Raw genomic sequence first — 21,683 nt, 5'->3', positions numbered from 1 at the left:
TTAGATACCGTTCCTATAAGCACATGATTTCCTATTTTGGGGAAGCAGAGAAGCAACTAATAAGTTGGAGTCACCCACAATCAGAATCACTGACTAGGCATACTGACAGCACCCAGAAGCAAGGGAACAACCTGATATGGGAGAAGAAAAGTCATTTTTATAAACAGATGTAGAACCCCAAAAACAAGGCAGAACGGACCCTTAAGTAGGGGTGGAACTACTGGCATTAAGCACATCAGGGGCCTCTGAGAACACCATGGTGTTACACATGTGCATACACAACACGATAGATAAATCCCTTGTCATGAGACTGTGTTCTGGTTCTGTTCTTAATCACAAGCCACTCAGCCTCTTCTGCGCTCACCTCCACCTGTAAAATCAGAGTAATAAATCCTCGCCCTACCAACCAGACATACTGCCATAAAGAGGTGAAAAAAATAGTTTAGGTAACAATGTTTGAAAACTGTAACGCACTATACAATATATGACTTTAAGAATAGTTAGAATATGTTCTGTATAGTCTGTTTAAGAAGACAATCTGTTTAAATCAATTTCCATTTAAATGGCTAAATAAAACACTAGCACCTCTCTTAACAGCAGAAAATTAACTTAACATTAACTTAACTTAACCATTTATCCCCTCCCACAAATGGTCAAGTTTCTTTCCCTATTAGCAAAGGAAAAAAGAGCTTTTAAAGCAAGAGAAAGGTTTTAGTATCTGAAAAAGAATATATATTATGTATAACTGAATCACTTCGCTATACACCTGAAACTAACACAACACTGTAAATCAACCATACTTCAACAAAAAAGAAATTTTAAAAACAAGAATAAATTAGCCAAGTACAAAAGAGAAAAAAAAAAAAAGATTAGCTGCCCTCTGGAAACCAGATAGATTATATTGATATACAGCATTTCATTTGACAGGAAAGATATTTCACAATGACAGAAGATTAAAAAATACTTTTATTTATTTTAAAAATAATTTTTAATCTATTTTTTATTTTTGGCTGTGCTGGGTCTTCACTGCTGCATGGGCTTTTCTCCAACTGCGGAGAGCAGGGGCAGCTCTCCAGCTGTGGTGTGCAGGCTTCTCACTGCAGTGGCTTCTCTGGTTGCAGAGCATGGGCTCGAGGGCTTCAGGAATTGTGGCACGTAGGCTCAGCAGTTTTGGCTCTACAGGCCCAATAGTTGGGGTGAACGAGTTTAGTTTCTCCCAAGCACGTGGGATCCTCCCAGATCAGGGATCAAACCCATGTCTTCTGCATTGGCAGGCAGACTCCTTACCACTGAGTCACCAGGGAAGCCCTCAAAATATTTTTTAAATGAATACCCATACCTAAAAATGTAACATGAAATAAAGTATCTATTATAGTTACATTATAGAGCAATATTTTTTCAACTCTAAGTCATAATCACTATAGGAAATATTAGAGTACAGTATTTTTAGTAAAGGTTAAGTATGATAGGATTTTGTTTTACTTAATATCTGTTATTACTATGTATATATGCACTTGCTTTCTAGGTAAAGGCACAAATGTTAATGTTAATGTTCTTAATGTTCTTCTATTATTGCATCAATTTCCTGGCCTGGTCTTGGCTGCCTGTCCCAATCTATCCATGGGCTCCTGAGGAGGCTCCTCAGCCTGCCTGCTCCTTTTATTGGTAAGCCCTTCCCTTGTCTCTACTCACTTTCTTTTGCTTAGAGCGTGTACCTGCAAGGACAGCAGTTACAAGTTCTCAAATAGACACACACATAATGAATTTAGTGCGCTTCTATACAACAGACATGCTCTGACTGAGGACAGACTACATATCATATCAAGAGGAGGTATATATAAGAATGATTTTTTTATACAGATGTGTATACAGGTGTATTTTATACAGATGTCATACTTAAGGCTACCTCTGAGATTACACAGAATCTGTTCTACTTCCAAGCAAAAGATCTCTCTCTCTTTCAATTAAGAGATGAAAAATGATAGCAGAGAAATGTGTAAAAGAAGACTGAAGAGAGGCACTGTCAACGGAGAAACAAAAGCTCAACAGACCACGTCGATCAATCACTGACAGCTATTCTGACTCTGAACACGATTTTAGAACAGTTCTGAGGAAAAGCAGAGAAAAGAACTAAATATCTGCAAAAATACACACATATGCACACATATACACACAGGTGTTGCATCATACCGTATCTTCAGTACAAAAAGAGAAAAAGAACACAGCATCTATTACCTGTCCTCTCTGTAAGTCCACATTGCTATCATTTCTCTCATGTTCTACAGGCCAAAATCTACTTTGGGAAACATCATCTCACAAATCAATCCACTCTGACTGAAACAGATGGACATGTCAACAAGCGACTCGTATGCAGAAACAGAGCAAACACAGGGTTTGCTGCAGTGTTCGACTTTTTATTGAATTTGTCTTTTGCCAGTTCTTACCTACTTTGAAATATATATCAAGTAAATTATCAGACATTTAATTTTACCAAGTGCCAGACAAATAGCTGATTATATATCAAAATACTGAAAACACAGTGACCCTGATTTGTAAAAGTCACTCCAGGCATAAATGCTAACTAAACCATATTACCATTGATCAGTAAAAGGCTCAAATATGCATTTATGGACTGAATAAAACATAGAAATGCACAGTGAAAATACATATGAGTAAGAAAGAAAGTGCAAATTTCTATAAGTGTTTCAAAATACACACTAAGGGGAAATTGAGGAAGTGAAGAGGATCCATTGTGCTACATAAGGCCCTAAAGACAGTATTAAAGTTTTTAGAATCAACTATGCAGAAAGCAAGCACTACAGGGAAATGAAGGAAGGTTGAGCCTGGGGATAAACAAACAGGAGCCTGATGAAAGGAACAAAGCTGGCTGTGTTGGTGAGGTCTATATTGCTACTACTCTGCACCCTTTTCATGGGGAGTGCACGGGAAACTGGATGGACAACACAGGTCAGCTACAAAGCCTACCTTGGTGAAAGCAGAACGTGAGTGAGAAAACAAAACAGAATGTCAGTCTATCCAGCTGAGATTTCCAGAAATAATTTTTACTTATTATATTTACTTACTATCTTTAAAATTTTGAAAGTTTTGGATTTTTCTTAATGCATTAAAAGTTTGTGTATAAAAATGCAAGAAAAACTGTTTATCATGACTCTAGCTGAAGATATAAAACTAAGGTAATTCAAATAAGAGTAATTCCGATGAATAAAATTAGCACTTGGTATAAAATGTATCAGTTTTATAACAGTATAAAACTATCAGTGAAGAAAGGGAGTGGTAAAATGAAAAAAAAAAAGTTACAAATGGATTTCCACTCTAAAACACTTAAACTGACTTAGATAGCTATAGTATCATATCAACTTAAAAGTCAATAGATTAACAGTAAACAAAAAATAAAGAAGGCACACACAATATACACCAAAGCAGGTTAAAAGATAAGCTTTCTATAACATAATAATGCTGACAACTGACCTCCAAATAAGTTTATCCCTTTCCCTCAATCAACTCACCCAACATTTTCTGCATCTTCATCACATTCAGCTTTATACTTGCAGGGTCCACACTTGGAGTGTTTTCTGTGAACTTCTGCCCCTGACCCTTCTTCTTCTGCTTAAAAAGAAAAATTAAATTTTCAACCAAAAGCTGGGATCCTTTCCAAACCTGCTTCATGTTTTCAGCAGCCATTATCCTTATTTCTGGGGAAAATGTATGCAAGGCTCTTGAAAACAATCAGTTCCAAAAAGCTGTTGATGCTTGAGTCCAAAAATGCTGTCAATACAGAGTATTAACATATACTGTGGAAAAAAAACAAGTATTGGGGCCAGAAAAATAATCCCTTAGCCTAAGTACCATGGAACAATAAGCTAGGTCTCATTAATTCTTAAAAAGAATTACCATAACATGAAATAAGAGGGGAAATAAACATGAGCAATATATTCAGTCCAGCGATTACCCTACTGAAACAGCCTGTGCAATCCTATTAGCAGTAAGTGATTCAACAAACAAGTTACTCAACACAGCCGAGTCTAACCACTGCCTTGTCTTCACAGCAGTTTCACACCTGCCTTAAAAACTGTCTCCCAATTTTAAAAAGAAAAGGAGTCTATTTACAAAGTACTTACCCTTTTCTACTTTGCCACCTAGCCCTGCCAATAATACCAAGAATGCTGAAGTGTATGGGTCTCCTATGATCCAGCACAAGATCAGTGCATACCACCAGCCCCCAAATCAGCTCATATTTCGCAGTTAGGGAACCTCGTTTCTGTGGGTCTCAGCTACAGTGGATCCTATTAAGAGAATCTCAAACTGGGCAGGAAGATGAGTTCTGAAGCCAATTTAGGGATTATGGTTTACTTAGAGGATGTCCCAGTCTGGTGTGGGAAAGCATACCTTACTGCGGGGGTGCCTATCAGCAGAGAAGGTGTTATAAGGCAAGCACACAGACCTAAGTGCCTGTTTGGTACTATCTCTAAACTTGGCATTTTGGATCCTACCTACACTTTACCCAAATTCTCATGCATACTCCCAAACAGTTCCAGGGAGCATAATCTTAAGTACTTCTAAGCCTCAGAAATACCATGAGATCTAAAACTCACACAGCCACCATGAGCTCACTAGAATTTGTGTATTAATCTGAGCAAACCACTTGGCCTTTCTAACTCAAACTCCCTAAAAAAAAAAAAAAATTACCAACAACCAACATTCTCAGGGAAAGACATCCAATATTTGTACCATAAAAGCAAATATGTAGACCAACTTCCATTTCTTTCATATAGTAACAATGACAATTTCCTAACTGAATATCTGACCACAGGGGCTAGACTACATGGTCCTTTAAAGTCCTTTCCAGTTCTAAGATCTAGAATTTATGATCTCATCCTTCACATGTGATCACGAAGTCTCTGCTTGAACATGTCCACTCAAATTCTATTTTTAGACAGCTTTTAATCTTTTCTTTTTTAAAGCTAAAACCATCATCCCTGAACTTCTTCCTCAGGACAGTTCTTCTACTCTCTAGGTGACCTTTAAAGTCCCTTCCAACTCTACAATTTTAGGGTTCTATGAAATGTAGGGGGATGGAGTAAGGTTTCAGATAGTGCTGGAAGGATCATAACTGCGGTTTTCATGTGCATACATGTGAATTTTACCATAGATGTTTTTTCTTTTAGTGCATCCACAGAGCACCTGAAACACTATTTTGCATTCAGTGGATACTCATTAAGAATTACAGTCTCATTAGATTATGAGATAGTTTAGTCATTCTCAATTCTAATAATTCATCATTTCTCGGCTTTATGGCTGAGATCAAGTACAGTATCTGTTCTAATCAATTCTAATAATTCAGAGTAAACTCTGTTATATGCTATTACCAAATATTAGTTTTTTAAGTTTTGTGCCTTGAAAATTCCCTATGAGCAAAAAATGTGTAAGCAAACGACGAAAGAGTCACAAATACTCTGATTCGAGCTAAAATCACCTGGGGTCTGATCCTACAGAGAGGGCCCTTTGGTATAACTTCAATTTAACTGGAGCAATGTTTCCCCTTAGTCTGACAACAAATCTAAAATGAAAAATAAATGCAGGAAAAAAAAGGAATGCATAGGGCTAAGGGAAACTGAGGGGTTGGGATGATGGCTGAGGGGTACAGGGTTTCTTTCTGGGGCAATGAAAATGTTCTAAAGTTGGCTGTGGTGATTAACGCACAACTCTGTTAATACACTAACAGCCACTGAATTATACACTTTCGATGGGCAAATTGTATGGGATGTGAATTTTATCTCAGTAAAGCCATTTTTAAAATGCAAAAGAAGAAAATGCCTTTTAAGGGTATTTGAAACTTACCTCCTTCTCCAGATCCAGAGCCATTATCTGAGAAGAAAAATAAAGAATGGCTATCAACACTTTTCCCAGAATCTCATCTTACCAAATAGTAAAATTTCTTATCAAAAATCAAACTGTGATATCCATTCTCAGATAGTCCCTTTTCTCATTTTTTTCGACATCCAACAATTTATTCTTATATACTTATTTTGTACCTTTCTCCAAATATAAATTCCTTGGATACATAATCTATATACCTCATAATCTTTGTAGCTCATTCAGAAAATACACAGGTGCTTTGTACAAAGTGAAAAATCAATAAATATTATAAAGTAAATGGCTAAATAAAAATAATTTTAATGAACTCACTTTAAGGGAGAAAAAATGTTTAACTTTGCTAAAGCTTTAAAGGAATAATAAATAAACTGCTTTTAATAAAAAGGGAGGAAAAGCTTTGGGTCTTGCTCCAAAAATCTTCTTAATTAAATCTGTGGATAAAGGCCAAAAGATATGAATAAACCTAAGGTTTAGAAGGAAAGAACCTCAGGGTTGAGGCTTTCTTAATACTGATGAAATTAACTTCCTCCAGGAAACCTTACAGAAGGAATCTCACCAAGGTGTCTGAAAAACTTGTTACTAATCAAATTAAAGAGCCTCCCTCAAAGTTACCAGCAAGAAACCAGTGTAAAAGGTAATTAATTTAAAATATATATTTTATAATCCTGAAAGAACCAACATATGGCACAAAACATATTAAAGAGGGCAAGACTGTAGCATCATCAGCCTGGAGCCAAGATGGCAAGTGATGAACTTGACACTCTATCCAGCACTTTCTAGGGAGAATTTACCAGAAAATGCATTCCAGTCTGTCAGATAGCTCTCAAGAACAGGGGACATCCTTCACAATATCGCTCCCTTCCCCCCTCACCCTCAATTTCCCGAAGACAATAATCAAAGTCCCAATCATGGTAGAAACAAGAGGGATTGGAAAAAATACACATTTTAGGTATCAGCCACTTCAACACTATTTCTGCTTTATTAACTATGCCAAGCCTTTGACTGTGTGGATCACAATAAACTGTGGAAAATTCTGAAAGAGATGGGAATACCAGACCACCTGATCTGCCTCTTGAGAAATGTGTATGCAGGTCAGGAAGCAACACTTAGAACTGGACATAAAAAAACAGACTGGTTCCAAATAGGAAAAGGAGTACGTCAAGGCTGTATATTGTCACCCTACTTATTTAAGTTATATGCAGAGTACATCATGAGAAACGCTGGGCTGGAAGAAGCACAAGCTGGAATCAAGATTGCCGACAGAAATATCAGTAAAACCTCAGATATGCAGATGACACCACCCTTATGGCAGAAAGAGGAACTAAAGAGCCTCTTGATGAAAGTCAAAGAGTAGAGTGAAAAAGTTGGCTTAAAGCTCAACGTTCAGAAAACTAAGATCATGGCATCTGGTCTCATTACTTCATGGCAAATAAATGGGGAAACAGTGGCTGACTTTATTTTGGGGGCTCAAAAATCACTGCAGATGGTCACTGCAGCCATGAAATTAAAAGACGCTTACTCCTTGGAAGGAAAGTTATGACCAACCTAGATAGCATATTAAAAAGCAGAGACGTTACTTTGCCAACAAAGGTCCGTCTAGTCAAGGCTATGGTTTTACCAGTGGTCATGTATGGATGTGAGAGTTGGACTATAAAGAAGGCTGAGCTCCGAAGAATTGATGCTTTTGAACTGTGAGATTGAAGAAGACTCTTGAGAGTCCCTTGGACTGCAAGGAGATCCAAAAAGTCCATCCTAAGGGAGATCAGTCCTGAGTGTTCATTGGAAGGACTGATGTTGAAGCTGAAACTCCAATACTTTGGCCACCTGATGCAAAGAGCTGACTCATTTGAAAAGACTCTGATGCTGGGAGGGATTGGGGGCAGGAGGAGAAGGGGATGACAAAGGATGAGATGGCTGGATGGCATCACTGACTCAATGGACATAAGTCTGGGTAAACTCCAGGAGTTGGTGATGGACAGGGAGGCCTGAGGTGCTGCAGTTCATGGGGTTGCAAAGAGTCGGACACAACTGAGCGACTGAATTGAACTGAACTTCAACACTTCATGCGATTTTATACAAAGTCTTATAGAGTATTCACTGACCGATCAACCATGAAAAATATCGTTTCCAAGTAGAGGAAAAGGATGAAAGAGCAGAAAAAAAGACAAGAAGGGAACTTGACTTATTTTTATTACCAAATTTTTCTTAGGAAAACTCTCTTTTTCCCTTCTATTCCATATACATTGACTAGGTACATATTATGTGTTAGACAACATAGTAAAAGGAATAGGTACAAACTGATAAATAAGACAGACCCAGTCCAGGAGATACTCACTACCAACCTTTTTTTCAACCAATGTCCAATTTTAATAAATATTATATCTCACCACCTCCCATAAGAGTCATTTAAAATTTTGAAATAAATATATTGTGACTACTTTGATAATGAGGTTGAGCTCTTTCTGTAGATTAGATTTTCACTAGACACACGCTTTCCCCAACTCCAACCCTGGAATTAAGACATCCTCTCTAGGCAAGACATAGTACTTTCCTGTTCAGAAACAGGATCTGGCTAAAGGATAAACACATTCATCTGTGTTGGATAAATGAAATGAAGTATGATATATACACAGACATATGCACAAAGCATGAACAAACTCTGCCAGGAGATGCCAAAGAAGAAAGATTTCAGAGAGGAGAAAAGACTTAAGCTCAATATTAAAGCATTAAAAAAAGGAGTTCTCAAATAAGCAAAGGAGAATGTTATTTCTAGCACAGCAAACAGGACCTACACCAGACTAAATGACAGAACACAGAGCCCACCTAGCAGATAACAAGATCAAAGTAGCACCTTATAGCTTAGCTCATTCGACCCTCACTTAACCACAGGAGACGATAACCATCTAACCATGTAGGTATGTAACTGGGGCTCAGAGCAGCTAAGTGACTTGTGCAAGGTCATTCAGCAAATCAGAGCTGGAGTTAATTTAAGTTAGACTTTCTAAGCCTAGTGCAGTGCTCTTTCCAGCCTAACACTCTGCCTCCCCATGTTTAACATTCACTGTTTATCAAAGCAGTTGGCATCTTAACTCCTCATAAATGATGCATAATTAATTTGGGATTATAAAGAACTCCATATTCCTTTTTAGTTTCTAAATCAAGTCTGTGAAATATAATGTACCTAGAAAGTATGTGAGAACCATACAAATCACAGTCTACTGGCCTAAGAGAACCTAATTATTTAGTGTATGGAAAAGAATTTGGCCTTTCCCAAAGAGAGATCTGGCCTTGGCCCACAGCTTCTAGAAGGCAACTGATGTTTAGGAAGGAAGCTGACCACATCAGATATGAGGGTGGGGCTGGCCACACTCAATATTCTTAGGGTAGGGGCTAGCTCACACCAGAAAGACCAACCACATAGTTCAGAGTGGAGGCTTTGAATCATGTGGTGTTAGTAGACCAAATTTGAGATCAACCACACGGACAAGCAATTAGTCATGCTTATGTAATGGAGCCCCAATAAAAACTCTGAACACAGGCACTGTAGTATACAGGAAAAGAAAGGAAATGGAGTAATCATATAAAGAACAGCCTCCACATTTACTGCTAACCTTCATACAATAATTCTATTATAATATCTCACCAGCATCCCTGCTCCCAAATACAAACACAAGTAAGAAACCAAGGCATTACTGTTGGTTTCTTATAGTAATGCCTTCCAAAATTAACCACTACCAATTTAGGAAGACATAAAGAAGGCTGAGCATTGAAGAATTGATACTTTTGAATTGTGATGCTATAGAAGACTCTTGAGAATCCCTTGAAAGAAAGGAGATATAACCAGTCAATCTAAACAAAATCAACCCTGAATATTTATAGGAAGGACTGATGCTGAAGCTGAAGCTCCAATACTTTGGCCACCTGATGCGAAGAGCTAACTCTTTAGAAAAGACCCTGATGCTGGAAAGATTGAAAGCAGGAGAAAGGGATGACAGAGGATGAGATGGTTACATAGCATTACTGACTCAATGGACATGAATTTGAGCAAACTCCAGGAGATAGTGAAGCACAGGGAAGCCTGGCATGCAGCAGTTCTTGGCATCACAAAAGAGTCAGACACAACTTAGTAACAACAACAACAAATAATTCAGGAAGGAAAAGAGAAGTATATACAAAAACTGGGAGGAAGTTGGTAACAAAGGTTGGCAAACAGAAAAGATACAAAGAGAAGAGCTTGGACAAACACTTTCTGGGATGCCACTAATGAGTTTCTACATATTCCCCACTCCACCTCGCACCAAAATAAAAATTAACAAAACGGATCTCATAGCATTTACCCTCCCAAATCTTATTCTGCCTAATGTTCAAACCATAAGGCAAAACTGATATGCAAAGTCCCCACCAAAAATAGTATTAAACATTAAAAACGTCCTAAGAAGTGCCACAGAAGAGGTAATAAGAGAGACCACCTGGGGTTAAAAAGCAACATGAGATGGGGGCAAAAAGAGCCCCCGCCCACTTTCCCACATAATCATCCCAATCCGCACAGCAGCGTTGGGAATGAACCTCTGACTGGAAACTTCACCTTAGTACAGCAGAACCACTTCTAACGTTTCTTTAGGAGAGCATCACACATACCAGAGTAGCACGGTCCTCTCGCTACTACTGTTATCTCTTTCTGGTGCTTACAAGCAGCCCTTCTGAGAAAGCATTCATTTTGGTACGTGTCCCCATTTGATCCACAGACAGGAATGTAATTCGTATGGCACTGCAAAAGAAACAAAAATAAATTCTCAGAGTGACATGTGAATGTTAATAGTTCATTTCATATTCACAAATGTAATGCCATAGGACTGTAACACACTTCTACGACAGAAGTTTGCTCTTTGGTTTTTAAAAAGAAGAGCTGTGCTACTTTCTCATACCTTTTTTTCACATTTATAATGAAAATATTTTAACTATCAACTATCCATAAAAATGAGAATGAAAATCTCTATCCTGTCTACATCATTTGCTAGCAATCCAAGGAGATAATATAAGAGGAGATTCTTTCCAATGTTTGGAATAAGCACTAATGATGTAAACTATCAAAATTCACTTATTCAGCACCTCTAGTATAAAAGGTTTCAAGGTAAATGCTATAGAAGACACATGAGCTCTGTTCTCTGAGACTTTACAATCTTATTAGAGAGCCATATAAATATGAAATATATATGTGTGGGTATATATATGATCATGTACTAAATCAAAAGTACAGATAATAAGTATTATATCTAACACCTATTACTGTAAGATATAAGGTATTTAAGAAAGCCTCCTCAGAGAAAGTGAAACATGAACTGGACCTTGAAGAATTAGTAGATGAAAAGAAAAAAGATGATACAGGTGTGAGAAATGACACTGAATTGAGATGTTTAAAAGACTTTAAAACTTCTGTATTTCAAAAATATACATGACTAAAGTTTTAAAATCTGGGAGAAAATAGTATAACATGATACAAGTTATCATCACTAAAACAGAGACAGTACCAATTAATACAAAATGGACAAAAGACAAATTTACAGAAAGATAACAAATGGTCAATTAATATATTAAAAATGCTGACCTTTACTAATAATCAGAGTTGTACATGAAAATAAGATGCTACTTTAACCTTATAAAACTGGCTACTAGACAAACAAAAAATTCAATTTAGTTGCATACCAATAGCCCTGCTGTAATTTAAACTGGCTCAATCTTTAAAGAATACAATTTAATAACACATTTTAAGAGTTCTAAAAAAGCAATGAGGCTTTTGATCTAGAATTACACATTTAAGGATCTATCTGAAGGAAACTACGATAGATGAAAATTTATTACAGTCATTTCAAATAGAAATGTATTCATATCAAAAACATACAAGAAAAAATCTAAGTATCCAATAAGGTAATGTTTATTTTAAAGCACGCTATATATGTTCAAAGAGTTATTGAACTTTATAAGAATACTGTGTGACATAAAAAGATGATGTTAGGTGAAAAGCAGGTAATAATACCATGTATATAACTTCTGAGAATTTTGTGCCATTTTTAAATGCATTATCTAGTCCATAAAACTGAATGAAAATTTCTTAAATAATATGATAATATAAAATAAAAATGTAGAAAGAAGATAAATTATATATATATATCTGAGTTATTTAGAAAAATAAATATTCAGAGTAAATCCTGGAAGAAAACATCAATAAATTTTTCACATTACTTGTCACCATATTTTTTTATTTCCATATTTAGGATTTTCTGTTTTTCTCAATTTTTCTGCAATGAGCAAGGCTTACTTTCATCATTCATTTACTTTTTAACAAGTGGTCAACTTACTTTATGAACCATAACTTTGGCATGCTACCTCAGGTAGCACTGGTAAAAACAATTTTTAATAAAATATTTTATAACCAAGTTGACTTGCTATACACTATCACCAGACTCCTACATCAACTTTAGTTAAAACTCAAATTTTACTTTAGGATGCCTTCCTATATTCCTCCAGTTCTTCTAAGGATCACATTCCTTTATTCTCTTCCCCTAACATGTACACAATAAAACTATATGATGTCTGCAGGAGTCAATGTTACTCTGTAATTATACAATGTATAATTAGCAACAACACAACAAAAAAAGACCATAAGCTCCAAGATGTCAAATACAAGTCTATGGATTTTTCAAGCCAACTAACTCTTCACTCAGCAACGCTTAACAACTTTCTAATACAGTGCTCACAAAGGTGCTCATGCCCCTTAGGTCTGGGTGCCCCATGGAGGCATTTTTGGTTGTCACCATGACAAATGAAAGTGAAAGAGGAGAGTGAAAAAGTTGGCTTAAAACTCAACATTCAGAAAACTAAGATCATGGCATCTAGTCCCATTGGTTTATGGCAAATAGATGGGGAAATAATGGAAACAATGAGACACTTTATTTTGGGGGCTCCAAAATCACTTTAGATGGTGATTACAGCCATGAAATTAAAAGACACTTTCTCCTTAGAAGAAAAGTTATGACCAACCAAGACAGCATATTAAAAAGCAGAGACATTACTTTGCCGACAAAGGTCCGTCTAGTCAAGGCTATGGTTTTTCCAGTGGTCATGTATGGACGTGAGAGTTGGACTGTAAAGAAAGCTGAGCGCCGAAGAATTGATGCTTTTGAACTGTGGTGTTGGAGAAGATTTTTGAGAGTCCTTTGGACTGCAAGGAGATCCAATCAGTCCATCCTAAAGGAAATCAGTCCTGAATATTCATTGGAAGGACTGATGCTGAAGCTGAAACTCATACTTTGGCCACCTGATAAGAAGAACTGACTAATTTGAAAAGACACTGATGCTGGGGAAGATTGAAGGCAGAGGAGAAGGGGATGACAAAGAATGAGATGGTTGGATGGCATCACCGACTCAGTGAACATAAGTTTTTGGGTAAGCTCCGGGAGTTGGCAATGGACAGGGAGGCCTGGCGTGCTGCAGTCCATGGGGTCGCAAAGAATTGGACACAAATTAGTGGACTGAACTGAACTGATGACAAGAGGACATTACTGTCATTTAGCAGATGGATTCTAAGAGTGCTCAAAGTACCACAAAGGAAAGGGCAGTTCCATACAACATACATATCATACAATTTCTTTTTGTTTATATACCATACAACAACTTTTTTTATATATACCATACAATTTCTTTTTTTTTTTTTGTACACCATACAATTTCTGAATGCATCTCTAGCCATTCATGCAGGAACTACGGTAAGATCATAAACAAATAAGACTGCTCTAGCTTCTCCAGGGTTCTTGCCTGGAGAATCCCAGGGACGGGGAGCCTGGTGAGCTGCCGTCTCTGGGGTCGCACAGAGTCGTACATGACTGAAGCGACTTAGCAGCAGCAGCAGCTTCTCCTAATAGTTTTTATTCTAGCATTCACCATACTTCTACTTTTCGTTTTCAAGTACTACTGGTATGCAAGTGCTGATGATGATCTTTTTAAAAATCCAAATATTCATTTAAGTAGATATAAGCAATGGACCCCTACATTGTCTTCTAGTATAATCATGTCCCAGCATTTACATTTTGAAATACTTATTTTATTATAAATTACTTTTATTTCTCCTTTACATTTCAATTATACATTATATTGATTTCTTTAATTACATGTTTATGTAAGCTACATTATCTACAAATTTCACTTTAGAAAAGAAATGGAATACAAATTATTGGTTATAAAAAAGGGTTATTAAGTCTGATAGGGCTGCGAATCTATACGGTAATAGCTAACATTTAATGCAGAGTTTCTATCTAGTAAATATTGGCTGCAACTTTAATGTCCTAAACTAACTTAAATGTAACAGTCCTGCAAAGCACATGTGGAGAAGGAAATGGCAACCCACTCCAGTACTCTACTTAGTGCTTAGAGCCAGAGTTCTGAAGTCAAATGCTGAGTTCAAATCTTGGGTCAAATATTCATGTGACTACGGGTTAGCACCAATGCCATTTTTTTTCCCCTATCTGTACAATGGTAATTATAATAGTATCTACCTAACAAAACTGTTATGAGTATTAAATAAGAGAAATCCATCTTTAGCATTTATATCTGGCCATAGTAAATTTTCAACAAACATTCACTGGTTCTGCTATAGATATTATCATTTCTGAGTTCTAAGTAATTGTCTAGGGTCATAGCCAATTTCTAACACTAACCACTACATGCTCCAGTTTTTCAGCAGGATCTCACTTGGTGGTAGTGAGCAAGGAGCTTAAAACAGATAGGCAATGTCCTTGAAATACAACCTAACAAGCACATACCAAGGAGTGAGCATGATGGGAAAAGCAGACCTGCAGTTCCTCGGTCAGTTTCCAGGAGTTGCTTTTAGGAGCTTCTTATTATGCTATACAAAAATTATATGATTTGGGCAATTTTAACAACACGCAACTTCTGACTCAGGCATGACTCTATCTTAAGGTTTGCCTCCTCTTTACTGTCACTCTTGCTGGGGGAAAGAACTCTCCCCTATACCTACTCTTTACCTGGAAGAGTGATTTGAAGCAGTTTACAAAGATGCAGCAGTGTACAACTCTGCAGCCACGTCCATTCAAGCATTTATTATGTACCTACTGTGTGTCAGGAACTGTGCTGAATACAATAATATTAACAAGGTTGTGATGGTTAATTTTAAGTATCAACTTGACTGGGCTCCAGGGTGCCTAGATTAAACATTTCTGGATGTATCTGTCAAGGGTATTTCTCAATGACACTGGCATTTAAACTGGTGAACTGAATAAATACCCCCTCCAATGTGGGTGGGATCATCCAACCCACTGAGGGCCTGAATAGAAAAAGGCAAATGAAGGGAGAATAAGCTCCTGACCTTGGTGAGCTGGGACCTTGGTTTTCTCCTGGTTCTCAGACCTATGGACTCAGACTGAGAGTTACATATCAGCTCCTCTGCTCCTCTGGCCTTCAGACCCACACTGGAACCACATTACCAGCCTTTATGGGCCCCCAACCTGCAGGCTACAGATCATGGGACTTCATGTCCATAACTGAGTGAGCCCATTCCTTGTAATTTCTTTCTCTCTTCTCTCTCTATATACCTTGTTGGCTCTGTTTCTCAGGAGAATCCTGACTAATACAAAAGTCTAATAAGAGGACAGAGTACTTAGCTAGAGCAAATACTATGAAACTCAGGGAAAAAAAGGTATCAGCCTGAGAACTCCAGTCAGAAGAACAAAGGGGAAGAAAGAAAACAGGAAAAGCCACAGGCATTTCTCTTTATATATTATTCAGGTTGCAATGAAAAGATGCAATACTGATCATTTTTCTTTGTTCAAAATTAATAAAAGCAATTTTGTTTATGTATGTGGCAAGATGTAATAGCTCCTATTAACAGGCTAAACAAAACAATTTTAGAATTTAAAATCCTATTATTATCTGTTAAAATGTGTTTCAATTATGCCCCTCCAAAAGCTTGACACTGAAAGCATGATGAATCATAAGCAAGGTTTTTAAATGAATTGAAAGATACTGCTAAAGCATCCACAGAAAAGTGTTTAATGGGCACATGAGGTCATTGTTCTTAAACCAGCAAGAACGGAAGTCTAAGTTGAAGAGACGTAAAAGCATATAAAGAAGAGGAGTCAAAGTTTCGCTCAGCAGCAGGATCAAGTCACGCTGTAAGCCCTTAGGCAGTTTGCTCCTGCAAGGTAAGTAATTTGTCTTTAAACATCTTTATATCCCCAGCACCTACCACTAAGTAAGCTCTGGGTAAATGTCTAGTGATCTAAACCCCTAACTTTTCTTTTCCTTTCTTGCTTTGCCACAAGGTAAGAATACAGGGATTCAGATAGATCATGAGAAGGTTCTCTAGCTGTTCAAGTAAGTTAAAAAGGTCAAAAGGCTTTATAACCGTAGAGTTGCAAGGAAAGACTCTGAGAATAAAAAGCAGAATCATGAAGACAAAGATAAATATAAAATGAAAATGTAAAACTTTATATAAAAAAACATAAAATGAAAATAATACTAGGATAACTTCTTTAAAATATATAAAGCTTTCTTTGTAATCCATATAAACTAAAAAGTAACCATCTCTAAGATACTTTAGTTTATATGGATTACATATATCCCATGTGGCTCTAGCGATAAAGAACCCACCTGCCAATGCAGGAGACATAAGAGATGTGGGTTTGAGCCCTGGGTCGGGAAGATCCCCTGGAGGAGGGCATGGCAACCCACTCCAGTATTCTTGCCTGGAGAATCCCATAGACAGAGGAGCCTGGTGGGATACAGTCCATAGGACTGCAGAGTCAGAAAAGACTGAAGTGACTTAGCATGCATGCATAAGTGACTTAGTACTTAAAAGAAATTAAAACACTTATGTATTAGTAAAACAGAATATTTTTAAAAGGAAATGTAAGAATTAACAGATGTTGCCTCTGAGAAGAGCAACTGGTAGTCTGGAGTGGAAGGAAGACATTTTTTCCTTATATAATGTTCAAGTTGTTTACTAAGGCAAATACCACACTTTTAAAAAATGTATGAAAATGATACCTACATCATAGGTTTTCATAAGAGTTTGTTATGTTAATTTTTATATATAAATATATATAAAATATTTAGGAGTTAATAGATATAAAATGCTCAGCACAGTCAGCAATATTATAAGAACAACACAAACAGTACATTATATTTTATTAACACAGTATACACATGTATCTTTACAGATCAACACAGGGAAAAAGAAAATACTCCCCAAAATAGAAAGAATATGAAATATTAATTCAAAAAGATGGTAAATAAATCTATGGCACATTTCCAATTTCTCCAGTAATCAAATGCAAAAAGTTTCTTTACCTTTCAGATTTATATAATTTAAAAGGACTGACAAAATTCACTACCAAGAGGCTGAAAGCAAACAAGCAGCCTGGTAACACTGCTCTTGGTGAGAATGCTAATCTGTACATAAGCATTCCATTGGCCCGACAACTCCACATCAAGGACTTTAACCTAAGGAAATAAAAAACAGTTGGAAGAGGGGAATAGCCCCAGTTTTCCCCACCCAGGATAGCTAAAATACCCACCAAAAAACCTTCAATCTTTGTTGCATGAAGACCCACAGGATAGAATTCAGAGCGACCAAAGCCACTGGGAAGTGAGCGAGAAAGTCCCCGAAAGGAGAGAGAAACCAGGGAGCCCCAGATTCCGTGGCTGACTTTTGAACCAAGCACTTATGGGGCACACTCCAAGTAGACCAGCCAAGACTGAAATAAATGGTATTTGTGTTGCTACTCAAACAGGAAGGACAAAGTCTGCTGTTTTTCAGTCAATTCAACTGTTTCAAAAATGACAATACTCAGAGGAATGTAATCCAAACACTAGAAAACACATCATTCACAAGGTGTAGGATACAGTCAGAATAAATAGGAAAAAAAAGAAAACACAATCCATTCTCAAACGAAAAGGCAATCAATAGAAATGATCCCTGAGATGTCCCAGATGTTGAAACTGGCAAAGATTTTTAAAGCATCAATATCTATGCTCAAGGAAAATAAGCTTGTAAGGAATGAAAAGACAAGAAATCTCAAACAGAAACTATAAATTCTAAAAATAAAGTATCTGAAAGTAAAGACTCACTGAATGGCAGAATGGTGATGACAGAAAAAAGGATCAGTGAACCTTGATGTAGGTAACTAAAATTTATCTAACATGAAGAACAAAAAGAAGTAAAAGCACATGAGGGCTTGGTACATACCATGTAATCAACACCTTCTTTTAAGGAAAGAAGCCCACTTTAGTTACTGTCCTTCTTAAGAAGGTTTAGGGAGCAAGAGGGCAGGCAGACATAACACTGCCTATTTTTTTAATTTCATTTTTATTTTATATTATAGTTGATTTACAATGCTGTGTTAATTCAGGTGTACAACAAAGTGATTCAGTTATATATGCATATATCCATTCTTTGTAAGATTCTTTTCCCATGTAAGTTATTACAGAATACTGAATAGGCTTCCCTGTGCTATACAGTGGGTCCATGTTGGTTATTTATTTTATATACAGTAGTTACACTGGCCTGACTACTGTTACATGAGGAACCATGAAGGGGTGGGCACAAGGTTAGCTAAGCCACTTCAAAGGTGGCTACTGTCAATAAACAGTGGATTGTAAAGTCCCTTTTGACCAAGAGGAACATTTTTGGCTGGTCATCAGTATACTTCCCACCCCTTCCTCCTTTACTTAAACTTTCTACTTCTTTTAATGAAAATAAACTTGATAGCTAACAGTTTTCAAAAAGGCTTCATATTCAAGGTCTCTTTCTGATTCTGATTCTCATGACAATACCCTAAGAAAGGGTGGGAAATATGCTATCTATTTTCAGATGGATCATACAGAATTATGCCTGAAGCTGTACAGGGTTTTAGAAATACTGACTATCCTATGCTTTTATTCCTAATCTCTGTTCCCTTTATTCCCTTTAAAATCCAAAATGGTAGGCACAATTAGAATAAGATCATGAATTTTAAAATTTCTAGTTCCTTTTTTGTTTCATCACAAATTCTGAATAAGGGACCACTTTGTGAACAATGGTCCCTGGTCGGGGGAACTAAGATCCCGCAAGCTGTGCGACACAATCAAAAGGAAAAAAAAAAAATGGAGCAGATTTCACTTCCATTCTTTTTGTTTTTTTTTTTAAGACAACAAACTCACAACTAAAACAGCATCTGAAAAATAAAGATATTCGCACTCTTAGTTTGAGATTCCCCCTTTCTAATCCATCTCTAACTCGGATCTACCCTGAGGCAGTCATGTCCTCTGGCCGAAAAAAGATGAGACAGCAGCAAATAAGGGGGAAATAAGGGAAATAAGCAAAAAAGGGAAAGAGAAAGACAAGAAAGACAAGGAAAGAGGATAAAAAGACCAACATTTTAAATAAGTGACTCTACTGCAATCTGTACCTTACTTCCTTTCAGTGACAATTATACATTTGAATAAAACTTTTAATTTTTTTTTCAAGGCATTTTCACCTTCTATGAGAGCCAATCTGTCCTTATCATTCAAGAAAAGAATGGAAGGTACAAACAGTAGTGTTTCATTTGACAAGAATCAGTGGGCTGTGAACCCAAATTTCTTGTAGGGTTCAAGGTGTTTTAATAAGCTTTTTAATTTAAAAAAATGTAGAATTACAAAATATGACAAACGTTAAAACTTTTGAGAAAAGGTCTGATTTCCTTACCTGAAACTGACATGCACATTTCAAACCATCTCCATCTTCTTTACAGACGCCTCCATATTTACATGATGATTCATCACAAACTCTTAGATCAGATTCCCTCACATTTAATTCTGTAAAAGAGGAAAAATTGTTTCATATATGTGTGTGTGTCTCCTTTTTATCCAAATATGCATATATAAATAAAAGAAAAAAAATCCTTATATCTCATCGACAAGTATAATAAGTCACAACATACAAAAATTAAGTTCTATGGGTCACAAAATGTTCAAGATTCCCCAAAGAAAGTTGTGCATAGTAATGTGCCTTAAATCACATAAAGCAAAGCAAAATAAAGCTCAAAATTTCAGGATTTCACATAATTCTCAAAAGGGAAATCCACAGAATTTTTTTATTTTGCCTGCCAAGAGCTTAAGACGGTCTTCTTACTATTATTATCTTAATAATTTACATTATTTTTCTAGTGACTGAGTTACTTTTAAGGGCAGCCAATAAGAATAACTGAAAAAAAATCTTGAATTTTTTGGCACCCAGAATAAGTTTTGGGTGATCATTATTCACTCTAGACAGATAAACAGTTTCAATTACAAAAGAATGATAAAGTAAGCTTGAATTTCACACAATAGATATATACGGTAGTTCACACCATAAGTATATATGGGGCATTTATGTGCAAAGAAAGAGGTTCAAAATCTTCGTAGATTTAAGATTTTTAAATGATTGATATAATTTTACTACCACATGAAGCAGAGCCTATCAACAATACAAGTACTCTGCAGTCATTCTGTGCTTGTTCCAAGACTGTCAGTCTTATTCTGGAACGATCAAAATAATCTCTCTAGGAAACCTAATAAATTGCTTCCAGGTTAGAGAAAAGCTGCCAATCACATGGAACTGTTGAAAACCACTACAAAGCCAATTTTCATATCCTCCCTACTGGGAATGAGAGCTACAACAACAAATGCACTTTTATAAACAATCAACAAATGGTTGTTTAAAAACTCATCCCAGGGCCTCCCTGATGGCTCAGTGATGAAGAATCTGCCTGCCAATGCAGGAGACACAGGTTCGATCCCTGATCCAAGAAGATCCCACGTGCGGCAGAGCAACTAAGCCCGTGTGCCACAACTACTGAGCCTGTGCTCCAGAGCCCGAGAACCACAACTACTGAGTCTGCGCGCGGCAACTGCTGAAGCTTGCACCCCCTAGAGCCTGTGCTCCCCAACAGGAGCAATGAGAAGCCTACATACCACAACTAGACCGCAGCCCTGGTTCACCACCACTAGAGAAAAGCCCACGCAGCAACAAAGATCCAACAAAGCCAAAAATAAATAAACAATGTTGTTAAAAAATAAAAAGGCAACTCATCCCAGTGAGGAGGTAAATTCACGAGTCTGGAAGCAGAGAAGCCCAAGTTACTCCTGACTCTGTGGCTCAACAGCTGAGACACTCTGGGAAGAGCACAAGACCTCCTTCCTGCAGCTCTAGATGGAAATGAGGTCTTGGCAAGCATTTCTCCTGCAGTCCCTCATCCCTGGTTGTTTTCTACTCCTAGATTTCGAAGCAGGCCTCAGTGGACTGCCTTGAGGAGGTTCCATTTCTCTATCTAGTGACACACGTCCTGGTTGACCATCACTGCCGCTCTCGGCCCCACTTGTCCTCAGTGCTCTGCAATATCTCTGCCATTTGTCTCAGGTCTCCTACTCCCAGCTGACCCTCTGAGGAACTGATAGTCTAGTACCTGAACACCCAAGGAGTGGACAGTCAGGGTACTTATTTGAATAACCACCCTGAACCAAGCATTGCACTAAAGTAAGCATGTCTATGTAACTATAGGTTACAAAAAAAATTTTTTTTCTTTTCCTTAAATGGATCTCAGGTGCACAGAATTGGATTGCTCTAAAGTTCAACCATATGTGTAAAAAAATTTTTTTAGATCAGCAGAAACAAAAACTATAGGAAGCTAATGCAGTTGTTTTGTCGCTCTCAATGTTTCACACAGTATTCAGGGCAGAGGCGACCATCCTTCGATTCCTTTCACCTTGGCTCTGGA

General features: G+C 37.1%; 1 protein-coding gene and 1 pseudogene across 3 annotated transcripts in view; one reads left to right on the top strand and one right to left on the bottom strand.

Annotated features, from left to right (window-relative positions):
* The window catches only part of TMEFF1 (transmembrane protein with EGF like and two follistatin like domains 1), a 96,934-nt gene that overhangs the window by 48,061 nt on the left and 27,190 nt on the right, over positions 1 to 21,683 (bottom strand). For 2 of the 3 annotated variants that reach the window (XM_061426338.1, XM_061426340.1), the window contains exons 2-5: positions 19,634 to 19,743; positions 10,534 to 10,663; positions 5,860 to 5,886; positions 3,528 to 3,627 (exon numbers count right to left, since the gene is read on the bottom strand). In XM_061426338.1, the coding sequence (XP_061282322.1) occupies positions 3,528 to 3,627; positions 5,860 to 5,886; positions 10,534 to 10,663; positions 19,634 to 19,743 (367 nt within the window). The remainder of the gene's footprint in view (positions 1 to 3,527; positions 3,628 to 5,859; positions 5,887 to 10,533; positions 10,664 to 19,633; positions 19,744 to 21,683) is intronic. The other variant, XM_061426339.1, reaches the window with a different exon arrangement.
* Positions 5,297 to 5,402, top strand: LOC133253562 (U2 spliceosomal RNA; annotated as a pseudogene).

Source organism: Bos javanicus, chromosome 8 (genome assembly GCF_032452875.1).
Source record: "Bos javanicus breed banteng chromosome 8, ARS-OSU_banteng_1.0, whole genome shotgun sequence".
In the NCBI taxonomy this organism is placed as follows: Eukaryota; Metazoa; Chordata; class Mammalia; order Artiodactyla; family Bovidae; genus Bos; species Bos javanicus.
Note: the sequence above shows the minus strand (reverse complement) of the source record. Positions and strands in the feature narration are given on the sequence as shown.